Source organism: Rhinoraja longicauda, chromosome 25 (genome assembly GCF_053455715.1).
Source record: "Rhinoraja longicauda isolate Sanriku21f chromosome 25, sRhiLon1.1, whole genome shotgun sequence".
NCBI classification, from domain to species: Eukaryota; Metazoa; Chordata; class Chondrichthyes; order Rajiformes; family Arhynchobatidae; genus Rhinoraja; species Rhinoraja longicauda.
In genome coordinates this window covers 879,834-890,869 of record NC_135977.1, presented here as the reverse complement: position 1 = coordinate 890,869, position 11,036 = coordinate 879,834, and the positions used below count along the sequence as shown (strand labels likewise).

The 11,036-nt window shown below is 50.1% G+C and overlaps 1 protein-coding gene across 1 annotated transcript in view; it reads left to right on the top strand.

Moving 5' to 3' along the window:
* LOC144606043 (syntaxin-2-like) overlaps window positions 1–10,724 on the top strand; it is a 41,623-nt gene extending 30,899 nt beyond the window's left edge. Inside the window, exons 8-10 of the mRNA XM_078421830.1 lie at window positions 8–79; window positions 1,809–1,943; window positions 9,397–10,724. Coding sequence (XP_078277956.1) covers window positions 8–79; window positions 1,809–1,943; window positions 9,397–9,585 — 396 coding nt within the window. The 3' untranslated portion in view covers window positions 9,586–10,724. The remainder of the gene's footprint in view (window positions 1–7; window positions 80–1,808; window positions 1,944–9,396) is intronic.
* The last annotated feature ends 312 nt before the right edge of the window (window positions 10,725–11,036 follow it).

The window sequence follows — 11,036 nt, the reverse complement described above, 5'->3', positions numbered from 1 at the left end:
GTTCCAGGCGGAGCTGACCTTCTGTGCGGGAGACATCATCAGCGTGTGGGGTGAACTGGATGAGGACGGGTTCTACTACGTGCGTCTCCTTCACCTCCGCTCCCAATCTTTTATTATAGTTTGGAGATCCAGCCCTTCGGCCCACTGGGCCCACGCTGACCAGCGGTCACCCGTCCACACGCGTTGTGTTATCCCACATTCCCATCCACTCCCAACACATTAGGGGGCAATTCACACAGGGCCGATTAACCCACAAATCCGCACGTCTTTGGAATGTGGGAGGAAAACAAACACCCGGAGAAAACCCACCAGGTTCATCAGTGATAGGAGCAGAATTAGGCCATTCGGCCATCAAGTCTACTCCGCCATTCAATCACGGCTGATCTATCTCTCCCTCCTAACCCCATTCTCCTGCCTTCTCCCCGTAACTGACACCCGCACTGATCAACAATCTATCTATCTCTGCCTTAAATATACCCACTGACTTGTGGCCTCCACAGCCGTCTGTGGCAAAGAATCCCACAGGTTCACCACCCTCTGACTAAAGAAATTCCTCCTCATCTCCTTCCCAAAGGAACGCCCTTTAATTCTGAGGCTGTGCCCTCTGGTCCTAGACTCTCCCACTAGTGGAAACATCCTCCCCACATCCACTCTATCCAAGCCTTTCACTATTCTGTACGTTTCAATGAGGTCCCCCCTCATTATTCTAAACTCCAGCGAGTACAGGCCCAGTGCCAACAAACGAATCATCATATGTTAACCCACTCATTCCTGGCGTCCTGCAGTCAAAGGGAGAACGTACAAACTCCACACAGACAGTACCCAATGTCGGGTTTGAACTTGAGGCAGCAGTCCTACCCGCTGCGCCACTTGTTTGTTATTAAACTGTGGGGTTCTAGTTGTGGGGAACTCCACGTTTAGAGTTTAGTTTAGAGATACAGTGTGAAAACAGGCCCTTCAGCCCACCGAGTCCACACCGACCAGTGATCCCCGCACACTAACACTATCCTTTACACACTAGGGACCAAATTTACATTTACTAAGCCATTAGTCTTGAAACCCGCACGTCTTTGGAGTGTGGGAGGAAACCGGAGCACCCGGGCCAAACCCACGCAGGTCACGGGGAGAACGTACAAACTCCATACAGACAGCACCTGTAGTCGGGATGAACCCGGGTCTCTGGCGTGTGAGGCAGCAACTCTACCTGGCTGTGCCACCGTGCTGACCCCTGTAGAGAGGTCACAGAGTCCTACAACAAGGAAACATCTTGTTCATGCTGACCAAGTTGGCAGGCTGGGATAATCCCATGTGCCTGCATTTGGCCCATATCCCAGTAAACCAGTCATATCCACTATCTGTTCACATGTCTTTAAAGTCTGTAATTGTATCCACTTCTCTCGCTTCCTCCGGCAGCTCGTTCCAGATGTGAACGGCCCTCTGAGTGAAAACGTTGCCTCTGAGGTCCCTCTTCAATCTCCCCTCTCCCACCTGAACCCTACGCCCTCGCGTTTTAGAAGGTTCAGGTTTATTATTGCCACCTGTACTGAGGTACAGGGAAAAGCCTTTGCGTGCGTATACATGATTAAAACCAGTGAAACCTGAGGCTGTTTTGAGGAGGGCTTGTGGGAGGGCAAGACAAGAGTTGGGGGGTGGAGAGGGGAGGGCAGGGGTGGAGGGGAGTGAGCGGATGGGGGGAGGAGGGAGGAAGGGCAGGGCAGTGCCTCTGGTGATCTCTTTTGGGCTAGCACAGGTCGTGTGGGCAGAATGGCCCTGGTGCTAACGCTGCTTCTTTGTGTCATTAACTGCAGGGGGAGATGAATGGTCACAGGGGCCTGGTCCCCTCCAACTTCCTGGAAGAGGTGCCTGATGATGTGGAGGTGTACCTGACCGAACCCCCATCCAGGTTTACCCCCGAGATACTGGCCCAGGGCAAAGGCAAGCGGGCAAGTATTCCCTTCCTCTGACCCCTCACTCACCCTCTCATCCAGCTTTGCTGCATTCCACAGCCCCCTCGGATTTATCTTCTGTTGTTGTTCCCATCTTGTCCCGTCCACATTGACCGTGACCCACTGACACGTTGCATCCTGTGTGATTGGCTGCTCGCTAACCCCCTGCTCTGGATCACAGACTTCATAGCAGGTCAGCAGGGAGCAGGCCCTTCGGCCCACAATGTCTGTGCCTGCACATGATCCATATCCCTCCATATCCACGCGCCTGTCTAAAAGCATCTTAAACACCACTATCGTATCTGCCTCCACCACCACCCCTGGCAGCGCGTTCCAGGCCCCAGGTCCCCACCCCCCTGCCCCACACATCTCCTATAAAACGTCTCTCAGTCCTGGTGCCCACATCCTTGCCCCTGAGAGCGTTGGACAGCCGTTCCCTCATTATTGATCCTTGATCCTGTTGTCCATGGCTTTGGCCCTTGACCCTGTTGTCCATGGCTTTGGCCCTTGACCCTGTTGTCTACGGCTTTGGCCCTTGACCCTGTTGTCTACGGCTTTGGCCAGCCGGCACCGGGGAGGTTGTGTGGCCAAAGCACCGGACAGAGGTTCAAGGTGAAGGGGAAAATATTTAATGGGAACCTGAGGGGTAACTTTTTCACACAAATGGTGGTGGGTGTATGGAACAAGCTGCCAGAGGAGGTAGTTGAGGCAGGGACTATCCCAACATTTAAGAAAACAGTTAGGCAGGTACATGGATAGGACAGGTTTGGCAGGTATGGGCCAAATTCGGGCAGGTGGGACTAGTGTAGCTGGACATGTTGGCCGGTGTGGGCAAGTTGGGCTGAGGGGCCTGTGTCCACGCTGTCTCACTATGGCAAAGGGAGCAGCCGGTGTGGTGGGACCTCACTGGGGACAGGGAGGTGACCTGTCCAGTCATGTTCCAGCCCCCAGCCTCTCCCATCTGAATGAGCCCAGGGGTGCAGCCTGGAGCTGCCAAGGCTGAGACCCCTCTCTGTCCATGCTGTGGCCACACCGGGCAGGTCCACCCCACACGCCCACTGAGGATTCCTCTTGCCGGTCGGTGTAGAGAGGGAAGGGTCACAGATGGTGGGGGGGGGGAGGGGAGGGCCGTAGATGGAGGGTGGGGAGGGGTCACAGATGGTGGGGGGAAGGGGAGGGCCGTAGATTGAGGGTGGGGAGGGGTCACAGATGGTGGGGTGGGGGGAAGGGGAGGGCCGTAGATGGAGGGTGGGGAGGGGTCACAGATGGTGGGGGGGGGGGAGAGGGGAGGGCTGTAGATGGAGGGTGGGGAGGGGTCACAGATGGTGGGGTGGGGGGAGGGCCGTAGATGGAGGGTGGGGAGGGGTCACAGATGGTGGGGGGAAGGGGAGGGCCGTAGATGGAGGGTGGGGAGGGGTCACAGATGGTGGGTGGGGGGGAGGGGAGGGCTGTAGATGGAGGGTGGGGAGGGGTCACAGATGGTGGGGTGGGGGGAGGGCCGTAGATGGAGGGTGGGGAGGGGTCACAGATGGTGGGGTGGGGGGAAGGGGAGGGCCGTAGATGGAGGGTGGGGAGGGGTCACAGATGGTGGGGTGGGGGGAGGGCCGTAGATGGAGGGTGGGGAGGGGTCACAGATGGTGGGGGGGGGGGGGAGGTGAGGGCCGTAGATGGAGGGTGGGGGTCACAGATGGTGGGGGGGGAAGGGGAGGGCCGTAGATGGAGGGTGGGGGTCACAGATGGTGGGGGGGGGGGGAAGGGGAGGGCCGTAGATGGAGGGTGGGGAGGGGGTCACAGATGGTGGGGGGGGGGGAAGGGGAGGGCCGTAGATGGAGGGTGGGGAGGGGTCACAGATGGTGGGGGGAAGGGGAGTGCCATAGATGGAGTGTGGGGGTCACAGATGGTGGGGGGAAGAGGAGGGCCGTAGATGGAGTGTGGGGGTCACAGATGGTGGGGGGGGGGGGGGAAGGGGAGTGCCATAGATGGAGGGTGGGGAGGGGGTCACAGATGGTGGGGGGAAGGGTTCTTGTTGGAGTCTAGAGGCAGCAAGAAGCATTGCCCTCTTCCCCAGCCTCTACTCTCCATCCACTCTGTCCCGCACTGGCCCAATCCCCTCTCATTTACATGGCACTGTAACTTCAAATCTCAAGTGATCAGAAATCTATTTACGATACGATATATTTTTACTTATCCCAGGAGGGAAATTAATCTGCCAACAGTCAGAAAACACAACAAGATCCATGAAATTAAAGTGACAAGTGGAAAGGATTGGGGATGTGCAAAGATTGGGATGGGGGGGGAGTCAGTCTACCCCATGACAGGAGGGGGAGGAGTTGTACATGTTGATAGCCACAGGGAAGAAGGATCTCCTGTGGTGTCCGGTGCTACATTTGGCTTTGTAAAGCATAGTTCATGAAACGTGTGCATTTTCCCCCAGAAACAGTGACCAGAGGTGGACATTGGCCACAGGTGGACATTGACCACTGGTGGACATTGACCACTGGTGGACATTGACCACAGGTGGACATTGACCGCTGGTGGACATTGACCGCTGGTGGACATTGACCGCAGGTGGACATTGACCGCAGGTGGACATTGACCGCAGGTGGACATTGACCGCTGGTGGACATTGACCACAGGTGGACATTGACCACAGGTGGACATTGACCGCTGGTGGACATTGACCACAGGTGGACATTGACCACAGGTGGACATTGACACTTCTATACTTCTTGCTTGATGGGAGAGGGGAGAAGTGAGTGACGCACTGTAATGGGGAGTGCTGTAGAACACAGACCTTGGGGTGCAAGTACATGGTTTGTTGACGGTCGCGACATGGGTGGACAGGGTGGTGAAGCTGTTTGGCGTGCTTGCCTTCACTGGCCAGGGTATTGAGCACAGGAGTTGGGATGTCATGTTACGGCTGCACAAGACATTGGTACGGCTACATTTGGAGTACTGGGCACAGTTCTGGTTGTCTTGCTATCGGAAGGGTGTCATTCAACTGGAAAAGATGCTAAAAAGATTTCTTACTGGATCTGGAGGGTTTGAGTTCTAGGGAGAGGATGGATAGGCTATGCCTACACCAATGAGAAAACATCCCTGTTTCAACGTAGACATCTCAGATTTATCTGAATGAAACTCCTTCTGCCACTCCTTGGCCCATTGATCAAAACGTTGTTGTAATCATAGATGACTGTCTTGTCTGTCCACTACATCTTTTACAGCTTAGTGCGGGTGTCAGGGGTTATGGGGTGAAAGGCAGAATGGGGGTTAGGAGGGAGAGCTAGATCAGCCATGATTGAATGGCGGAGTAGACGTGATGGACTGAATGGCTTAATTCTGCTCCTATCACCTCTGAACCTTTAGTATCACCTGCAGACTTACTAATTGTGCCACCTATTCATATTCAGATCAATGTAAATAAAGAACACTGGACCCAGCACTGATCCCCTTGGACACCATAGTTGCAGCCTCTCGTCTGAAAAACTACCCACCACCTCCACCCTCTGTCTCCTGACTTCAAGCTGAGTTTGTATAGAGTCGGCTAACGTGTCCTGGATCTCATGATTTAACCTCTAGACCAGCCTACTACGTGGTACCTTGTCAAAATCTTTGCTGAAGTCCATGTAGACAATGTGTACAAGCATAACTCATCTATCTTCTTGGTCACCATTTCTAAAAGCTGACTAATATTGGTGAGGCACAAAGCCCAGGGACCAACCCAACCAGCGACCCACTCTGCAGCTAAAGAGCTTCTATTGACTCTTTCCCAGTCCTAACCTAGGGTCATTGATCTGAAACATTAGCTGTGTTTCTCTTCCCACAGATGCCGACTGACCTGCTGAGTATTGCCAGCTTTTTCTGTTTTTATTTCAGATTTCCAGCATCTGCATTTTAAATTTTGTTTTTCACTGAATTGGATCCAAAGTTGTGTTGGTGAGAGGAGACAGAGGGTGGTGGTGGTGGCTGTGTACCAGAGTCAGAACCCGTGATGTTTGTAATATGTATAAACCACTTGGATGTGAATGTGGGTGGTGTGGTTAGTCAGTTTCTGCATCACATGAAGGTTGGTGGATAGAAAGGAACATTGTTTAAAGTTATATTAGGGTAGAGATCAGATGGAATCTAACCTTGACATAGAAAATGGGTGCAGGAGGAGGCCATTTGGCCCTTTGAGTCAGCACCGCCATTCATTGTGATCATGGCTGATCATCCACAATCAGTAACCCGTTCCTGCTTTCTCCCCATATCCCTTGATTCCGATGCGATTTTGGGAAGTCAAATAAGGGTAGGACATGGGTAGACCACTGAGGAATGTGGATGAACAGAGAGACATTGGCAATTCATGTCCATAGATCCCTGAGGTAACGCCACAAGTGGGATAGGGTGGGGAAGAAGGCTTATGGCATGCTTGCCTCCATCGGTGTGGGCATAGAATATAAAAGTTGAGTCAATAGACAATAGACAATAGGTGCAGGAGTAGGCCATTCAGCCCTTCGAGCCAGCACCGCCATTCAATGCGATCATGGCTGATCACTCTCAATCAGTACCCCGTTCCTGCCTTCTCCCCATACCCCCTCACTCCACTATCCTTAAGAGCTCTATCCAGCTCTCTCTTGAAAGCATCCAACGAACTGGCCTCCACTGCCTTCTGAGGCAGAGAATTCCACACCTTCACCACTCTCTGACTGAAAAAGTTCTTCCTCATCTCCGTTCTAAATGGCCTACCCCTTATTCCTTACAGAATGAACGCCCATGTAAGGTTGGTGACATCACCTGTTGTTTTAGTTTACTGATGTGGATCTCTGTTCCTACAATTCTCACTAACAAATCTCTCAAATAATCGGCAGCAATGTCTTAATGTCGTACTTACATAAAATTATGAGACTGGGATAGAGTAGTTGGAACCCTTTTCCTATGGGCAGGACACCCAGAACAAGGACACACAGCACTCTGCAGATTAGTCAACGCGACTTCTCTTTGTGAATCCACACGGACTGTTTAATGCTATTATTCTTTCCCAGAGGGTCTGTTTTTCCATCTTTGGTTGTAAATTCCAAGTTTCACTCCTGTAGTTATCCGGCCAATGTGGGACTAGTCCCTAGTTGTCCCTCTCCCTCCTTTCCTGATGAATGGGGTCACATTTACTCCTCTTCCCTCACTGGAATCCATGGAATTCATAGAGTGATAGTGTGGAAACAGCCCAACCTGCCCACACTGGCCAACATGTCCCAGCTACACTAGCCCCACCTGCCCACATTTGGCCCATACCCCTCCCAACCTGTCCTATCCATCTACCTGCTTCTTAAATATTGGGATAGTCCCTGCCTCAACTACCTCCTCCAGCAGCTTGTTCCACACACCCATTAGACTTTGTGTGAAAAAGTTACCCCTCAGATTGTGCAGATGCACCCACAATCTCCAGTGCCAAATCCTTGCGATGAAGGTTACCAGTTGCTGGGGGTTTATCAGCCTTTGGTGTCCCACTCTGGCAGGGCCCTTGGTTCTCCAATGCTATTGGGAAGAGGCTGCTGAGTACACTCTCTCCCACCACCTCACCCAATCACACATGGATTGAAAGACATTTCCGTCTTCATGTTAATCCACGAACCAGGTGCAATTGCTCAAAATCCAAATCTGGAAACTGTGTCTGCATTCTCTTCAGAGATTTGTTAAACAACTTTGTTGGTGCTTGTTTGTGAGGTTTGTTGGTGAGAATTGTAGGAAGTAAAGGAACACAGATACACCACTAATGTAAAGCCACCAGGCGATGTCACCAACTCTACTCAGGCCTTTATTGCTTGGGGCTGGAATTGGAAAGCACCGCAGTTGTGTATCGTATTGGTTACATTGGGAACACAGTTTGTCTCCACGTCACAACAAATACGTGGACTGGAGGTGGTGTGAATGTTTAAAAGGATGAGGCCAAAACTGAAAGATTTAGGATGGATGCGGCCCAGATGAGTGTTTGAAACGATACATGTGGAGGTGGGGCCTGTGTAGAGTGTGCACCCTTTCCTGTCTTGTACTGATCATCTGTGTCATAGTCGCGGATAAACCTGAGCTGGAAGGGAGAAGTTTCAGTGCCTGAGAGTGGGGAGACTGAACGTTGTCCCAGGGCTGGCTGATGTTGTCGAAGTGAACCTGGATGAACCTGGGGGAGCAGGGAACAGGTGATGTGGAAACTATGCTCCAGCAGAGAGGACCAGGCTCTGGCAGGGTCTGGTCCCTGCTCCAGCAGGACTGGGACTGAGCTCCAGCAGGCTCTGGTCTCTGCTATGGCAGAGCGGGGACATACTGGGGTCCAACAGGGCTGGAAATTAGTTCCAGCAGGACGGGGACTGGGTTTCAGCAGGGTCTGGTCCCTGCTCCAGCAGAGTGGGGACTGAGCCCCAGCAGGGTCTGGTCTCTGCTCCAGCAGGACGGGGCACTGATGCTGGGTTGAATGTTTACTGTGAAATGTATTTAAATATTCCCAAGAGGTTAGTGTGGGATCAGAGAATAGAAACTGGACAAAGAGAATTCCTCTTGCTTTGTAAGTTCATCTCATTTCTTAATTTATCCAAAAAATCAATGGACGAAGCCTGTAGGACAATCTTAAGCATTTACATGTGGATAGGAAAGGCACCAAATTAGCAGCTGTGGGTGCTGGTCCTATCTACAAAGGTCGAGGAACATTCCTAGGCTCAGGTGAATGACGGTGCTGCTGTAATTGCGAGGAGCAACCTTTACTAGGGTGTCACCTTTTCCATTTCAGTTTCATCATTGCAAACCTTTCTGTTTTTTTTCCTTTGCTCATCACCCGGAACAGAAGAAGAGAGTTCATTTCACATCTTAATAAACGCGTTGTAAGTTCACGTAAGTGCATAACTGAAGATACCTATAGCTGGGGCTCTGCTCTGCCGTGGTGGCACAGAGACACTCTCAACTGTGAAAGAAAAACATACTTCCCCAAAAGTGGTCTTGAACCAAATCACACCAGAGATCCTCGCATTAACCTTTATTCACTTGCAATTGGAGGCAACTCTTCATCAACCACCTCTCATTGGCCCAAACACTATGTTGATTTGGAGCTGTTTTTAGTTTAACCTGTACACTGCCACATTTTTTCTTCACTATTGCCCATGACCCGAGCATACTCGGGAGGCACTGAACAGGTTAAAGCAGATTTTTGAAGACTTTGGGGAGCATTTTTTCTTTCTGGACTTTGTGCCTGTTTTTCCTTGTGAGGCTGAAACAAGTAGATTTGTTGAGTTTGAGCCGTCAGATGCATTAGACAACACTGGCCTATGGTATCTTCAGGTGTCTGCCCCTCGAGTGCTGTAACTCAGTCACGAGATAGTCTTTGTGCATTTTAGAATTGATGTGCTGCTTCTGGTTTTCCTTTATCCTTTAGTGCAATCCCTTCCTACACTTAGTTAAACTAATGGAATGGTATGATGCACACTAGGTCCCTGCTGAACACACGCAGAGGAGAGCTGTGACTCCAACTATTCATCCCCATGACACTGGATCTGCTGTCATAGATGGGCCAAACAGCCCAGTGTGGACCAGAGACATGACTTTGGCTTCAAAAAAGAAAAAGGGACTATTATCAAAAGGCAAGAAACTGCTGAGGAAGCTTGGCGGAGTGAAGTGATTCTTGTGTTCTGAATTACCATGCACTTCCACATTCTTCTCTTTACTTGGTGTAACAACCACCCTTGACAGTTTTGCCTTAGAGATGCACAACAATCCTTTCTTTTACACATCACTCAGTGTTGGAGAAGGTACACGTTGTATGTGGTATTTGTGTTCATCACAGCACTCTTCACCAAAAAGCCATTAGTCGGAACCTGTGAAGTCTTGTGTTTCCTCCCTAAATCAGCGTCCAATGTTGCCCCTGACCCCAGAAAATGACTGTGCCTGTTCATTCCACAGTGACCTCCATCATCTCAGTGACATAAAGCGCTCATGTACAGAGCAATCCCCCAGTCCCCTTTGTTACAACTCATCCCACGCCAGCTTCACCATGTGCATGCTTTCCCATCACAAACATATATTTTATATCGATTTTTGTGTCAGAAACTGGTTAAAATTGGTATATGTTCTTGACAAGTAATGGCATGCAAACTGTGCAAAAAAAACAAAAGCAGGTGAAAGACTTAAGCTAAAAAAAATGTACCTTTACTGTGTTGCTGGCTACGTGCAGGGGTTTGCACTCTGCCCGTACCTCCCCGACAATAGGTGCAGGAGGAGGCCATTCGGCCCTTCGAGCCAGCACCGCCAAGCACTTCCACATGCAGCTGATGCATTGACAAGTGCAAAAAACACTATTTTTGTGAAACAATGGAGGTTGGGTTGGTTGGGCAGTGTGTTCAGAGCCTGGCAGCAGTGGTCTCTAACACACTAGCAGCTGGAGAGTGTTGAACTCAACACCCAACAAAACCCATTTGGTACATAATCTTACTTTAGTACAATAGCATTTAACCAATGTTCCTCTTTTTGTACTTTGGATCATCTGTAAATTATTTTTACTGTTTCTATACATTTACAGATTGCCTTTTTTTTGTAATATGTCCTTGCAGTGAAATGACGCGACTCCCTCTCCAGATTGTGATAACAATCAGTGTAAAGTATTGTAAATGACTGCTGTATTCACGTGCTATCCTTAATGAAGAGAAATCAGCCTTTAATATATTTGTGGTTACAGATGTGGGTGTGTGGGTGTGTGCACGTGTAAATTTATTCATGTGTATAAAGTTTTTATAAATAAATGATTTGATCTTTTTTAGAATACCTACCTTCGTTTTGTATGTTATACCTTGCTCATTTACTGGCAACAGGATCTCATAACAAGTAAAAAGCAACAAACACTTCCACAAGACTATGGTTTTGACGTGTTTTTACAAGTTATAAATTATGCTCACTGCCAGGGTTCAGCATGTGAGGGGATTGTACACTTGCTGGCCTCAGCTATTCACCCAACCTGCTTTCAATTCCTACACAAGGATATGTTTTCTGTTTAAAATTTTTACCATGCCTGTTATATACAACAGCTAATAAACCATAAAAGGTCACAGCGTGCTGGAGCAGTATCTTCGGAGAACA